Consider the following 14561-nt stretch of genomic DNA (forward strand, 5'->3'; position numbering starts at 1 on the left):
AACTGAAAGTATTGTTAGAGTTCGTGTTCCCTTCTCCCTCACTGATCTCTCTGGAATTCACAAAAGACTTGGTTCATTTCTAGAAGACCCTGCCATAAAATTTTTTGCCATAAAATTTTTATAATATAAAAATTATAGAGTTTCAGTACCTCACCCAGGCTTATGAACTAACTTGGCATGACCTCTATGTTATCCTCTCTTCCACCCTCACCCCGGAAGACTGGGACGTATCTGGACCCTAGCTCAGACACAGGCTGATACAATTATCACCAAGCTCCTGCCCAGCCTACTGGTGCAGAGGTAGTCCCCAGCCAGGACCCCCACTGGGATTATCAAGGTGGGGCCTTTGGACGCTGCCACCGAGACCACGATTGTCTCCTTGCAGGACTCAAAAAGGGTGCCCACAAAGCGGTAAACTATGAAAAACTTTCAGAAATCACCCAGGGTCCTGACAAACACCCAGCCCTTTTTCCTCTCTTGTTTTACTGAAGCCACGAGAAAATATACCAACCTAGACCCAGCTAGCCCAGAAGGAACCACTCTCTTAAATGTTCGGTTCATCTCCCAACCCATCCCTGATATCCGGCACAAGCTTCAGAAGCTTGACATGACCCTCAATTGAATCCCACAATGAGGCCTTCTAAATTTAGCCTTCAAAGTCTTTAACAGTCATTATCAGGAAAGTAAAAGGCAAAAACAGGCAGAGTTTCAAATGGTTGCCTCCGCCATCGGGGCCCTGCAGGCCTGTGGGGCCGCAGCTCCACACGGGAGCTTCCTAGCAATCCACCTCCACCTGGCGCCTGTTTCAAGTGCGGCAATGAAGGCCACTGGTCCAGACAATGCCCAAACCCAGGTAAGCCCACCAGGCTGTGCCCCCTCTGCGGAGGACACCACTGGAAGTTGGACTGTGAGCGGCCCCTGCAAGGACCGCCCCCATCCCTTCCTGAGCTGGCCAACACCTACTCAAGCTCATCAGCCTTGCTGCTGAAGACTGACGGTGCCCTGGAACGGACACCCCGGCAACTACCATCGCTTCATCTGAGCCAAGGGTAACCCTGATGGTGGCAGGAAGCCCAGTATGTTTTTAAAATTAATATCAAATCAATCTACTCTGCTTTACCTAATTTTTCAGGACCCACTGAGTCCTCCCAGGTCTCTGTTGTGGGAATTGAAGGACAAGTCTCCAAACCCCGAGCACCGCCTCCACTTTTCTTCTCCCTTCACACCTTTCCCTTCACTCACTCTTAGTCCTGCCCTCATGCCCAACTCCGCTTCTAGGCAGAGACAGCCTTTCAAAACTCTACACCACCTTCCACTTCCATGTTCCCCATAGTACCCAACACATCCACCCAGACCCCTCCAGGCCATCTAACTTTCTTCTACTCCTCCAACCTCCCACCTTAAAACATGTCACCTTTCCTAATCCCCCATCGGTAGTTAACCCCGCTGTTTGAGATACTTCCACACCCTCAGTCGCAAAACACCATACCCCCTTCCGCATTACCCTCAAAAACCCCACCCAGTTCCTATCACAGAAGCAGTATCTGATCCCCCATGCAGCTCTTACAGGCCTAAAGCCTATCATTTCTCGCCTCCTCGCCTGTCAACTACTCTGCCCAACAAACTCCCCTTTTCACACACCAATTCTACCTGTTAAAAAGCCAGATGGAACTTACTGCTTACTCCAGGACCTCAGGCTCATTAACCAAGCTGTACTCCCGGTATGTCCAGTATTTCCTAACCCATACACTTTACTTTCTGCAATTCCCTCCAATATCACCCATTTTTCTGTCCCAGACCTAAAGGATGCTTTTTTCCCACAATTTCTTTGTACCCTGATTCTCAAGACCTCTTTGCTGTTATGTGGGAAGACCCCAACACCCACCTTTCACATCAGCTCACCTGGTGCATATACTATCTCAAGGTTTTAGAGATGGCACCCACATTTTTGGACAGGCCCTTGCTCGTGACCTCTGTGCCTTAGCCCTAAAACTGTCCACTCTCCTTGATGATGGGCTCCTGTGTAGCCCCTCTCAGAGACTGCAGCGCCCACACTCTCTCTCTTTTAAACGTACTGGCAGAGCGGGGGTATCGGGTCTCCTCTAAAAAAGCACAAGTATGTACCCCCTCAGTCACCTATCTAGGCCTAGCTCTTACCCCATGAACCTGAGGCCTCACAATTGACCACATATCCCTCCTCCAGTCCCTCCCGCCTCCGCAAACTAAGGAAGAAATTCTCTTTTCTAGGACTAGCAGGATATTTTAGGCTCTGGGTTCCCTCCTTCGCTCTACTTGCCGAACTGTTATACCAAGCTGCTAAAGGCCCTCTCCATGAGCCTTCAAACCCTGCACAGCCTATTACCCAGCCTTTCTGTCTACTCCAGAAGGCTCTCACCTCAGCCCCCGTCCTCACCTTCCCAGACCTCACCAAACCTTTCTTCCTCTATACCGATGAACGGCGTGGAGTTGTGCTACATGTTCTAACCCAGTCTAAGGGATCCACCCTCCAGGTTGTTGTCTACCTCTCTAAACAGCTGGAAACCACAGTTCTCGGATGGCCTGCCTGCGTCCAAGCACTGGTGGCAGCTGCTGCCCTCACCCGTGAGAGCCTAAAACTATCTCTCCATGCCAACCTAACAGTTTATTCAACCCATAACACCAAAGACTCGCTAGCTCACCACAGTGTACTAAGTCTTATCTCTGCCCCACGGCTCCTCCAACTGTACGCTTTATTCACAGAAACCCCCCAAATCATCGTGCTAACCAGCTCCCATCTAAATCCGGCCACGCTCTTACCTGAAGCAACTACCTTCCAAGACCGTGCACATTTGTGTGTGGACACTATTCAAACCTTTCTTATACCTTTTCCAAACCTAACAGACCAGCCCCTTCCAGATGCCTCCTGTACTTGGTTTGTAGTTGGCAGCTCCTTCCTACATCAAGGACGCCGACATGCTGGCTATGCTATAGTGTCACCCGCCCACACTGTTGAAATCAATCCGCTCCCCTAGGCGCCACCTCCCAAAAGGCTGAACTCATCGTCCTCACTTGAGCTCTCACTTGAGCAGCCGGACAACAGATCAATGTATATTCAGATTCTCATTATGCGTCCACGTAGCGCACTCATACTGGTCCATCTGGAAAGAACGGGGTTTCCTAACTGCAAACACCACCCGTGTCATACATGGCTCTGTCATCAGCAAGCTCCTTCGGGCTGCCAGGCCCCCGCAGAAACACGCCATCATTCACTGCAGGGGCCACCAAACTCCAGACAATCCTACATTGGCCGGAAATGCTTTAGCAGATAGAGTAGCCAAACAAATAGCCCTACAACCTGTGCAAAGCCAGTTTCTGTCTCTGCCCTCCTTCTCTCCTCTTTACTCCCCAGAAGAAAAGGAGGACTACCGAGCCCAAAACCTTCAAAAACAAGGACCACGGTGTGTCAAGGAAGGGCACTTCGCTCTTCCTCACTCTCAAACAATCCCTGTCCTCCAAAGCCTCCACGACTCTTTCCATGTCGGACACACACCTCTCCTGCAACTTCTCCGCCCTGTCCTCACTTGTCCTCATCTTTCTAGCCGTGTTCGAGAGATTACCCAGTCCTGCTCTATCTGCTGCTCAGTGTCACCCCAGGTTGCCTCTGGCAGCTGCCTTTTCCTACCCGCCAAGCCCAGGGCCAGGTATCTGGGCAAGATTGGCAGGTAGACTTCGCTCACATGCCGCCTGATAAACGGCTCCGCTACCTTCTGGTCTTTGTACTTTCTCCGGGTGGGCAGAAGAATTCCCAACAACTTCAGAAGGTGCAGATGTCATCACACAAACTCTCATCATGCATATAATTCCCCGTTTTGGACTCCCAATATCCATCCAGTCCGATAACAGGCCTGCCTTTATCAGCCAAATTACCCAAGGCGTCTCTACATCCTTGGGAATAAAATGGGTTCTCCACACACCCTACAGGCCTCAATCTTCAGGCAAAGTTGAAAAGGTCAACTCTGTCCTTAAAACCCAACTCACCAAGCTCACTCTAGAAACCTGCCAGTCGTGGCCGAGAAATCTCCCTTTCGCCCTCATGAGACGCTGGCAACACCAAAGGCAGCCTCTTTTTATAGTCCCTTTGAGATTGTGTATGGCTGAACTTTTGTCTTAGGGCCTCCACCCTTACCAGACTCTGAGCCACTTGGGAATTACCTCCCCTCCTTAATCCAGACACGGTCTTTCATTCGTGAAGCAGTGAATGAGGCCATGCCTCTCCCTGCCGACACCTTGTTCTCTCAACATAATTGTCTTGCAGGCACTGACGTGTTTATCGGCCAACCGGACCCTCACAAAAGCTACAACCGAAGTGGACAGGCCCCTACACTGTGGTACTTGGCATGCCAACTGCAGTGAGAGTCCAAGGACTCCCCCACTGGATCCATCGTACCAGGGTCAAGCTCACCCCCAAGGCTGCTTCTTCCTCCAAAACATTAACAGCTAAGTGTTGCCTAGGTCAATTTCTCCTACCAAGCTTAAATTAACCAACATTTTTTTTCCTAAAAATCAAAACACAAGGAATATTAACCACCTGCTTCCAGGAATGGCCTGTACCTACCCAACCGCTTGCTATACCTCTCTTCCACCCAAAAGTCTTTTTTTTTTTTTTTTGAGACGGAGTCTCGCTCTGTCGCCCAGGCTGGAGTGCAGTGGCGCGATCTCGGCTCACTGCAAGCTCCGCCTCCCGGGTTCACGCCATTCTCCTGCCTCAGCCTCCCGAGTAGCTGGGACTACAGGCGCCCACAACCGCGCCCGGCTAATTTTTTGTATTTTTAGTAGAGACGGGGTTTCACCGTGGTCTCCATCTCCTGACCTTGTGATCCGCCCGCCTCGGCCTCCCAAAGTGCTGGGATTACAGGCGTGAGCCACCGCGCCCGGCCCAAAAGTCTTAATACAGGAATATCCCTCACCCCGATCCTAATACTGTCAGTAGCTGTCCTGCTGTCTCCAGCAGCCCCTCCCAGCTGCCGTGAGTGTTATCAGTCTTTCCACTACAGAGGAAAGATTCAACAATCCTTTACTTACCATACTCACATAGAAAGATCCTGTTATGGAACCTTAATTGAAGAATGTGCTGAATCAGGAAAGAGTTATTATAAAGTAAAGAATCTAGGAGTATCTGGCAGTCGTAATGGGGCTATATGCCCCCAAGGGAAGCAGTGGCTTTGCTTCACCAAAATTGGACAATGGGGAGTAAACACTCAAGTACTTGAGGACATAAAGAGAGAACAGATTATAGCCAAAGCCAAAGCCTCAAAACCAACAACTCCCCCTGAAAATCACCTGCGGTATTTCCATTCCTTTATACGAAAACTACAAGCAGATGCATCCCTTCCCAAGCAAGGAAAATACCTGTTTGTAGATCTAGGAGAACCATCGCGCTTACCATGAATGTGTCCAATTGCTGGGTATGCCAGGAAGCTCGTGTGAGGGAACAGGGGCTGTGGGACGGGCTAGACATTCCCCCTTACTTACCAGCATCCCAAAACCCCAGCCTCGCTTTCACTCCTCAGGAACGCCCGCAGTCCTGGACACTTACCAACCCAGTAAGAATATCCTGCAAGTGGACCAATAAAACCTATCGCTCTGTAGGTGAAAGCCCGTCACCAACCCCTAACAGTCAACACCTCCACAGCTGAGTGGTGGCCAAGCTTATCCCCTGGAGCCTGGTCTCCTTCTAACTTAAGCTCCCTCAATTGTGTCTTGTCCACAAAGGCCTAGTACTGTACAAACACCACTAACCCTTCGGCCACACACCCCTGCCTAGGTGCACTATGCGGCAGTCCCATGAACACCAGCCTACAATGGACTGCCCCGATGGATTCCTTTGGATATGTGGAACCCAGGCTTACTCATGGCTACCTATCACTAGCAAGGTACTTGCTTCCTAGGCACAATTAAACCTGGATTCTTTTTACTTCCAAAGCAGGCGGGCAACACCCTCAGAATCCCTGTGTATGATTAACCAGAGGAAAACGATCCTTGGAGGTAGGAGGGAGCCAAAGATGGCGAGAGGACGAGAAACAGGCCTTACAGTCCTGCCACTTGGGTGGAGGATGGTTCGTGGGGTTATCGCACTTTCATATATATGCCAAATAGAACAATTAGACTACAGGCTATTCTAGAGATAATCACCAACCAAACCACCTGAGCCCTAGAAATGCTCGCACAACAACAAACCCAAATGTGCGCGGCAATTTATCAAAACAGGCTGGCACTAGGCTACTTAGTAGCAGAAGAGGGTGGGGCCTGTGGTAGGTTTAATATCTCCAATTGCTGTCTTAACATAGGCGATAATGGAAAAGCGGTTCTAAAAATCACTTCAGGGCCGGGCGCGGTGGCTCAAGCCTGTAATCCCAGCACTTTGGGAGGCCGAGACGGGTGGATCACGAGGTCAGGAGATCGAGACCATCCTGGCTAACCCGGTGAAACCCCATCTCTACTAAAAAACACAAAAAATTAGCCGGGCGAGGTGGTGGGCGCCTGTAGTCCCAGCTACTCAGGAGGCTGAGGCAGGAGAATGGCATGAACCTGGGAGGCGGAGCTTGCAGTGAGCTGAGATCCAGCCACTGCACTCCAGCCTGGGCGACAGAGCAAGACTCCGTCTCAAAAAAAAAAAAAAAAAAAAAAAAAAAAATCACTTAAAACATCAGAAAAGTAGCCCATGGACCAGGCCAAACCTGAAGGGAGGGGACCCAACAAAACTTCTAGGAGGTGGTTCTCTAATTTAGGAGGATTGAAAATGCTATAGGGACGGTCATCTTCATCGTTGGGTTCCTCCTGTGTCTCCCCTGTTATCCCACTGATAATGAAAGCCATTAAAACTCTTGTTGAAACTACAGTTAGCCGCCAGACAGTCCAGACGATGCTCCTGCTACAATGGCACGATGGATGCCCACCCATCTCTCAAGAATCCCCCAAAATTAAGTTTTTCTTTTTCCAAGGTGCCCACGCCACCCCTATGTCACACCTGAAGTAGTTATTGAGAAAGTCGTCCCTTTTCCCTCTTTTATAACCAAATAGACAGGAATGAAAGATTCTCTCCGGGGCGTGAAAGCTTGAGGAATGAATAACTCCTCCTCCTCAGGCCCAGTCCTAACTTGCGCCAGCAGCCTGCATCAGCAAGATAGCAGAGGCAGGAAGAGAGCTGGCTGGAAGACACATACCCTCCGCAGATCAAGAGGGAGGCCGTCCCAGTGCTACATAGCAGTCACGTCAGGCTGGGACAATTCCTGTTTACAGAGGACTATAAAACCCCTGCTCTGTCCTCACTTGGGGCTGATGCCATTTTCAGTCTCAGGCTGTCTGCACTCAGGCACTCTTTAACACAGCGTGTTGCTCCACACCGCCTCGTGTTGTCTGTTGGCGCGTTCTCTGGATTCCAACCAATGCAAGAGCCTTGCATCCGGTGCTGAGACCCGCGAGGGGCTTCGGTCCACGTCCGCCGTGCACCTACCACCCCTCCATCCTGGAGAGCAGGCCACAGCAGCCGGACATAGGAAGCTTCTCAGCCTCTAGTCGCCTCTCTGGGCCTGCACATTGGTCACTGATCTCGCCTACTGATAAGTTTCCTGGAAACCCAGTTAACAGGGAAAAATCCACACGGCCTCTCTTGGTTTCTCCAGCCCCAAAATCCAACATTGGTCCAAGAAGGCTATGGCATGGCTGGGTGTGGTGGTTCACGCCTGTAATCCCAGCACTTTGGGAGGCCGAGGCTGTTAGATCACGAGGTCGGGAATTTGAGACCAGCCTGGCTGGTGCACTCTCAGGGTTCCAACCAATGCAAGAGCCTTGCACTGATGACATGTCCCCAGGGTGGTTGGGGCACAGCTTGGTTTTATACATTTTAGGGAGACATGAGACACCAATCAATACATGTAAGAAGTACCCTGGTTCTTCTGGAAAGGTGGGACAACTTGAAGCAAGGCAGGAACACTCCAAACAGGGAGGGAGCTTGCTGGGCACAGATAGGTAAGAGACTGGAGGCTGCATTCTTTTGAGTTTCTGATTAGCCTTTCCGAAGGAGGCAATGAGATACACATTTATGGCAGTGAGCAGAGGGATGACTTTGAATAGAATGGGAGGCAGATTTCCCTTAAGCAGTTTCCAGCTTGACTTTTCCTTAGTGATTTTGGGGCCCAAAATATTTTTCTTTCACACGGGCAGCATGGGAGGATCACTTAAGCTCAGGAGCCACAGGTTGCAGTGAGCAGAGATCACACCACTGCATTCCAGTCTGGGTGACAGAGTGAGATGCTGTCTCAAGAAACCAAAACTAGGCTGGGCACGGTGGCTCACGCCTGTAATCCCAGTACTTTGGGAGGCTAAGGTGGGTGGATCACAAGGTCAGGAGTTTGAGACCAGCCTGACCAACATGGTGAAACCCTGTCTCTACTAAAAATACAAAACTTGCCGGGCGCGGTGGCTCACGCCTATAATCCCAGCACTTTGGGAGGCCGAGGCGGGTGGATCACAAGGTCAGGAGATCGAGACCACGGTGAAACCCCGTCTCTACTAAAAATACAAAAAATTAGCTGGGCGCGGTTGTGGGCGCCTGTAGTCCCAGCTACTTGGGAGGCTGAGGCAGGAGAATGGCGTGAACCCGGGAGGCGGAGCTTGCAGTGAGCCGAGATCGCGGCACTGCACTCCAGCCTGGGCGACAGAGCGAGACTCCGTCTCAAAAAAAAAAAAAAAAAAAAAATACAAAACTTAGCCAGGGAGGCGGAGGTTGCAGTGAGCCAAGATCGAGCCACTGCACTCCAGCCTGTGCGACAGAGCGAGACTCTGTTTCAAAAAACAAACAAAATAAACTAAACCCACCTGTAGGCCTGGAGTAATCATGCTTGTAATCTCAGCACTTTGGGAGTCTGAGGCAGGCGGATTGCTTGAGTCCAGGAGTTCGAGACCAGCCTGAGTAGCATGGTGAAACCCCATGTCTACAAACATTTTTTTTTTAAAGCTGGGCATGGTGGTGCAGACCTGAAGTCCTAGCTACTCTGGAGGCTGAGGTGCGAGAATCCCCTGAACCCAGGAGGCGGAGCTTGCAATGAGAGGAGATTGAGCCACTGCACTCCGGCCTGGGCGACAAAGTGAAACCACTTCTCAAAAAAATAAAAACAACAAAATACCACTGAACTCCCGCCTGGGTGACAGAGTGAGACCCCTTCTCAAAACAAAAACAAAAACAAAACAACAAAATAGCACTTGTAACTGCAGCTAATCAGAGCATGGATATTCGGGGCCACTTGAGTCAGTGCTCCTGGCTTGCAATCTCTAAACTTGGCCCAGAGAAGCTCTTCTCACGTGAGTTTTGCCCCTGCTTCTTTCTTTAGGTCGACACCTGCTAGGCTTAGGACACTGTGGGCGGGGACAACAGAAGGGATATTTTCAACCTTTTTTGGTAACAAGAGTTGTTTCTTTTTTCTTTTTTTTCCTCTGCCCTGTCTTATAATGATAAAAGAGTTGCCTCTTTATTTTTATTTTTTTATTTTATTATTATTTTTTTGAGACGGAGTCTTGCTCTGTTGCCCAGGCTGGAGTGCAATAGCGCGATCCCGGCTCATTGCAAGCTCTGCCTCCCAGGTTCACGCCATTCTCCTGCCTCAGCCTCCCAAGTGGCTGGGACTACAGGCGCCCGCCACCATGCCTGGCTAATTTTTTGTATTTTTAGTAGAGACGGGGTTTCACCGTGTTAGCCAGGATGGTCTCGATCTCCTGACCTCGTGATCTGCCCACCTCGGCCTCCCAAAGTGCTGAGATTACAGGCATGAGCCCCCGCACCCGGCCTATGTTTATTTTTTATCTATTTTTTTGAGACAGGGTCTCACTATGTTGCCCAGGTGGGTCTCGAACATCTGAGCTCAAGTGACCCTCCCATGTCAGCCTCCCAGAGTGCTGTGATTCCAGGCATGAGCCAATATGCCTAGTCAAGAGTTGCTTTTTATTTTATTTATTTATTTATTCAGAGACGGCGTCTCACTCTGTTGCCCAGGCTGGAGTACAGTGGCGTGATCTCGGCTCACTGCAACCTCCGCCTCTCAGGTTCCAGCAATTCTCCTGCCACAGTCTCCCGAGTAACTGAGATTATAGGCCAGCGCTATGATGCTCGGCTAATTTTTGGGTTTTTAGTAGAGACGGGGTTTCGCCATGTTCGCCAGGCTGGTCTCGAACGTCTGACCGCAGGTGATCTGCCCACCTGGGCCTCCCACAGTGCTGGGATTACCAGTGTGAGCCACCACGTCCGGCCTCCAAGTTTCTATTTCACATTTCTCATCTCCATCCTGCCAAGTGTCTATTCCGCACAGTATCGACTCATTTGCTCTGAAGGATGAGCTGAGTTCTCCTGGGCTACCTCCCAAGCTCCTGTTTGTGTCCTCCAGGTTCCTGGTTTATCTTTTGCTTACTTGTTAGGGTTTATAACACTCTCATTCTGTCTTGCAATCTCCATAGTTGTTTAGCTTTAATTCACAGGCAAATAGGTTCTAAGGTCTCCTCCAGTACTACTGTAGCCTTCAATTCTTGATTTTTTTTTTTTTTTTTTTTTTTTTGAGATGGACTTTCGCTTTTGTTGCCCAGGCTGGAGTGCAATGGTGTGGTCTTGGCTCACCGCAGCTTCTGCGTCCCAGGTTCAAGCGATTTTACTGCCACAGCCTCCCAAGTAGCTGGGATTACAAAAGCCCGCCATCATGACCAGCTAATTTTTGTATTTTTAGTAGAGACCTGACCTCAGGTGATCCGCCCATCGCGGCTTCCTGAAGTGCTGGAATTACAAACGTGAGCCACCGAGCCTGGCCGAGCTTTGAATGTTGAATGTTAGTTCATCTCTTGTTTGGCTGGATTTCATTGTCTAGTTTTCCTCCCACAAAGGGCTTGGGGAGGTGACAGTCTCTGAATACAGGCAGTTGAAAGATGGCATCTATGGGCCAGCACAGCGGCTCCTGCCCTGATCCCTGCACTTAGGGAGGTGGAGGCGGGGAGATAGCTTGAGGCCAGGAGTTTGAGACCAGCCTGGCCAAAATGGTGAAATCCTGACTCTAGTATAAATACAAAAATTAGCTGGGCCTGGTGGCCTTTCCTAAAGGATTGGCCTCAGTCACTTAGCCCGAGGCTGCTCTGAGACCGCAGTGGAGAGCCAGTGGGCTGTGGCTTCCTCACACCCAGATGCTGCTTCAGCCCCAGTGCCTCTCACAGCCCCATCCAGAGGCCTTGAGGACTGCCCTCCAGGGCTCCCTCCACCAATGCCCTGTGCTCCTGGCAAAATCCCTTTCAACATCCGGATGAGGCATGATGTCCTTCAAAGCCTTCTCTGATGAATCCCCATCTTTGCCCCTCCCCAGGCAGCTCCCCTGCCTCGTCTTCCACGTCTGTTATTATCCGGCACAGCGCCATGCATCTCTCAGCTGCCCCCTTCCCAGGCTGTGCACTCACAGAAGGCAGGCTGTCTCCATCATGTCTGAACCCATGGCTGAGGCATAGTGCCTAGCATATAGTAGGCATTTCAAATAATGTTTATTACAGACAGGTCTGTAAGAGTGAAAATTACACTAGAAGGAACACTGTTTTAGCAGTTGTGAATTTTTTATATTCTATTGCTTCAGATCCCTTCTAGAATAAAGGCCAACCAAGGTCAGGGGGAAGGGGAAGGAGGGTCAGGGAGAGAAGGTGGTAGAACCAAGGAAGCTGAGCACCTAAAACACTCACTTATTTTAATCCTATCTCTGGCCAGCCCTTTTATTAAATTAAAATTACCCCTTTAATACTGGATCAACAAACTACAGTCCAAGAGACAAGCCCTGCTTCCTGCCCCTTTCTGTAAGCTAAATGTTTTTCTTTTTGTGACGGAGTCTCGCTCTGTCTCCCAGGCTGGAGTGCAGTGGGGCGAACTCGGCTCACTGCAAGCTCCGCCTCCCGGGTTCACGCCATTCTCCTGCCTCAGCCTCCCGAGTAGCCGGGACCACAGGCGCCGCCACCACACCTGGCTAATTTTTTGTATTTATTTTAGAAGAGATGGGGTTTCACCGTGTTAGCCAGGATGGTCTCCTGACCTCGTGACCACCCACCTCCGCCTTTCAAAGTGCTGGGATTCCAGGCGTGAGCCGTGCCCGGCCTCTGACAGCACTCTTCAAAGACAGAATGTGGGAAATCACATAGACCCAAACAATAGCCCCGTGGGTGCCCACCGCATTGCCACCAGATGGACTGTCAAGAAGTCATCTGCAATGCTAGCTACAAAATGCAGAACTGTGCTTGGTGCTGGCTATTGGGTTTTAAGCCCTTTCAATGGGTGGAGGAGCGTAAACCAAAATCCCAGAAAGACTAGCCCAACAGGACTAGTTCTAAGGGAAGAACTTTATATATTTTTTGAGATGGAGTTTTGCTCTTGTTGCCCAGGCTGGAGTGCAATGGTGCGATCTCCGCTCACTGCAACCTCCGCCTCCCGGGTTCAAGTGATTTTCCTGCCTCAGCCTCCTGAGTAGCTGGGATTACAGGCCCACGCCAACACACCTGGATAATTCTGTATTGTTAGTAGAGATGGGGTTTCACCATGCTGGTCAGGCTGGTCTCAAATTCCCGCCTCAGCCTCCTAAAGTGCAGGGATTACAGGCATAAGCCACCGCGCCCGGCCAGGGAAGAACTTTATACAAGTCTCATGCTTCATCCTAAAAATATATGCAAATCAAAATATATTCATGTTCATTTTAATATTAAAGGAATTTCCATTTCCAAAGCATCACCACCCATCACAGTAGTTCCATGGATTCCAGCTTGAGAAGCTATTAAATGAAAAACCAAAAAAAAGCAAATAGCAGGATAGAAAAGTTGTATGTACATTCAAATGGTTACATCACTTTAACCACCACTAGGGAATCCTGTAAGATGTTAATGGCTGAGCATGGGGGCTCATGCCTGCAATCCCAACACTTTTGGGGGCTGAGGCAGGCTCCGCCTCTACAAAAAATACAAAAATTAGGTGGGCATGGTGGCCAGTGCCTGCAGTCCCAGCTACAAAGTGAGCTGAGATGGGAGGATTGCTTGGGCCTGGGAGGACGAGGCTGCAGTAGGCTGAGATTGCACCACTGCTCCGGGCAAGAGTGAGGCTGTCTCAAAAAAAAAAAAAAAAAAAAACATGCCTGGATTAGCTTAGTGGATTTTAGGTAAGCTTACTATTTTCTTTTTGGTAATATAGTTTTACCACTTTTATTATAAAAAATGTGTTTAGAAGAATCTGGCTGAGTTGCTAAGTCTCCTGTGTGGTAACACAATCTGAGGCAGATGACAATACTAGTTTTCAATTTTAATATTTAACAAAAACTTTTTTTTTTTTTTTTTGAGATGGAGTCTCACGCTGTCACCCAGACCGGAGTGCAATGGCATGATCTCGGTGCAAACTCTGCCTCCCAGATTCAAGCGATTCTCCTGCCTCAGCCTCCTGAGTAGCTGGGATTACAGGCGTGTACCATCACAGTCGGCTAATTTTTGTATTTTTAGTAGACACAGGGTTTCACCACGTTGGCCAGGCTGGTCTCAAAACTCTTCGACCTCAAGTGATCCACCCGCCTTGGCCTCCCAAAGTGCTGGGATCACAGGCGTGAGCCACCGTGCCCTGGCCCTCACCTACATTGGTTACTTTCTCTAAGTCAGACTGGGCTGTCTCTGCACAGCGCTGGGGGAGTGTGCTCCATGTGATGCACAGGAGCCCTCCCGCCCCCACTGCCCCCGAAAGTGTGCCTTCAAGTTATCACAAGGGATGGAAGGTTACTTGGCCAATCCAGAAACCCTCAATAGGTAAAATAGCTCACTGAGTGCCTATGGCCAGCTAGGATCAACTTTGTCATTGTACTGCACAAAACTTCACTTCTTCCTAATGTCACCAATGAAAATGTCCCCAAGTTTACACAAAATACCTAACAGAGGCAAACAGAACAATTCTCTTCCTTTTCTGATAGTAAAAGACTGCAATACAATTTGTTTGCAATGCAGCAGTTAAAATTAGTAACATTCCTGTTTTTTTTTTTTTTTTGATGGAGTTTCGCTCCTGTCGCCCAGGCTGGAGAGCAATGGCGTGATCTCGGCTCACTGCAACCTCCGCCTCCCAGGCTCAAATGATTCTCCTGCCTCAGCCTCCCGAGTAGCTGGGATTACAGGTGCCCACTAGCCTGCCTGGTTAATTTTTGTATTTTTAGTAGAGATGGGGTTTTACTATGTTGGCCAGGCTGGTCCCAAACTCCTGACCTAAGGTGATCCACCTGCCTCGCCCTCCCAAAACGCTGGGATTACAGGCATTATCCACTGCACCTAGCCAAAATTCCCATTTCTAATAATAAAAAACCAGGGCTATAGGATTAGAAGTCACTATTACTGGCTGGGTGCAGTGGCTCATGCCTGTAATCCCAGCATGTTGGGAGGCCGAGGCAGGTGGATCATGAAGTCAGGGGTTCAAGACCAGCCTGAACAAGATGGTGAAACCCTCTCTCTACTAAAAATACAAAAAAAAATTAGCCGGGCATGGTGGTGCAAGCCTGTAG

General features: G+C 49.7%; 1 protein-coding gene across 1 annotated transcript; it reads left to right on the top strand.

Annotated features, from left to right (window-relative positions):
- Positions 1-817: 817 nt before the first annotated feature.
- Positions 818-5427, top strand: ERVH48-1 (endogenous retrovirus group 48 member 1, envelope). The gene is made up of 6 exons (XM_015446808.3): positions 818-853; positions 949-1049; positions 2535-2601; positions 3389-3437; positions 4295-4367; positions 4860-5427. The coding sequence occupies exons 1-6, from the start codon at positions 818-820 to the stop codon at positions 5425-5427; spliced, it is 894 nt and encodes a 297-aa protein (XP_015302294.3).
- The last annotated feature ends 9134 nt before the right edge of the window (positions 5428-14561 follow it).

The sequence above is a fragment of the Macaca fascicularis genome, chromosome 3 (genome assembly GCF_037993035.2).
Source record: "Macaca fascicularis isolate 582-1 chromosome 3, T2T-MFA8v1.1".
Classification (NCBI taxonomy): Eukaryota; Metazoa; Chordata; class Mammalia; order Primates; family Cercopithecidae; genus Macaca; species Macaca fascicularis.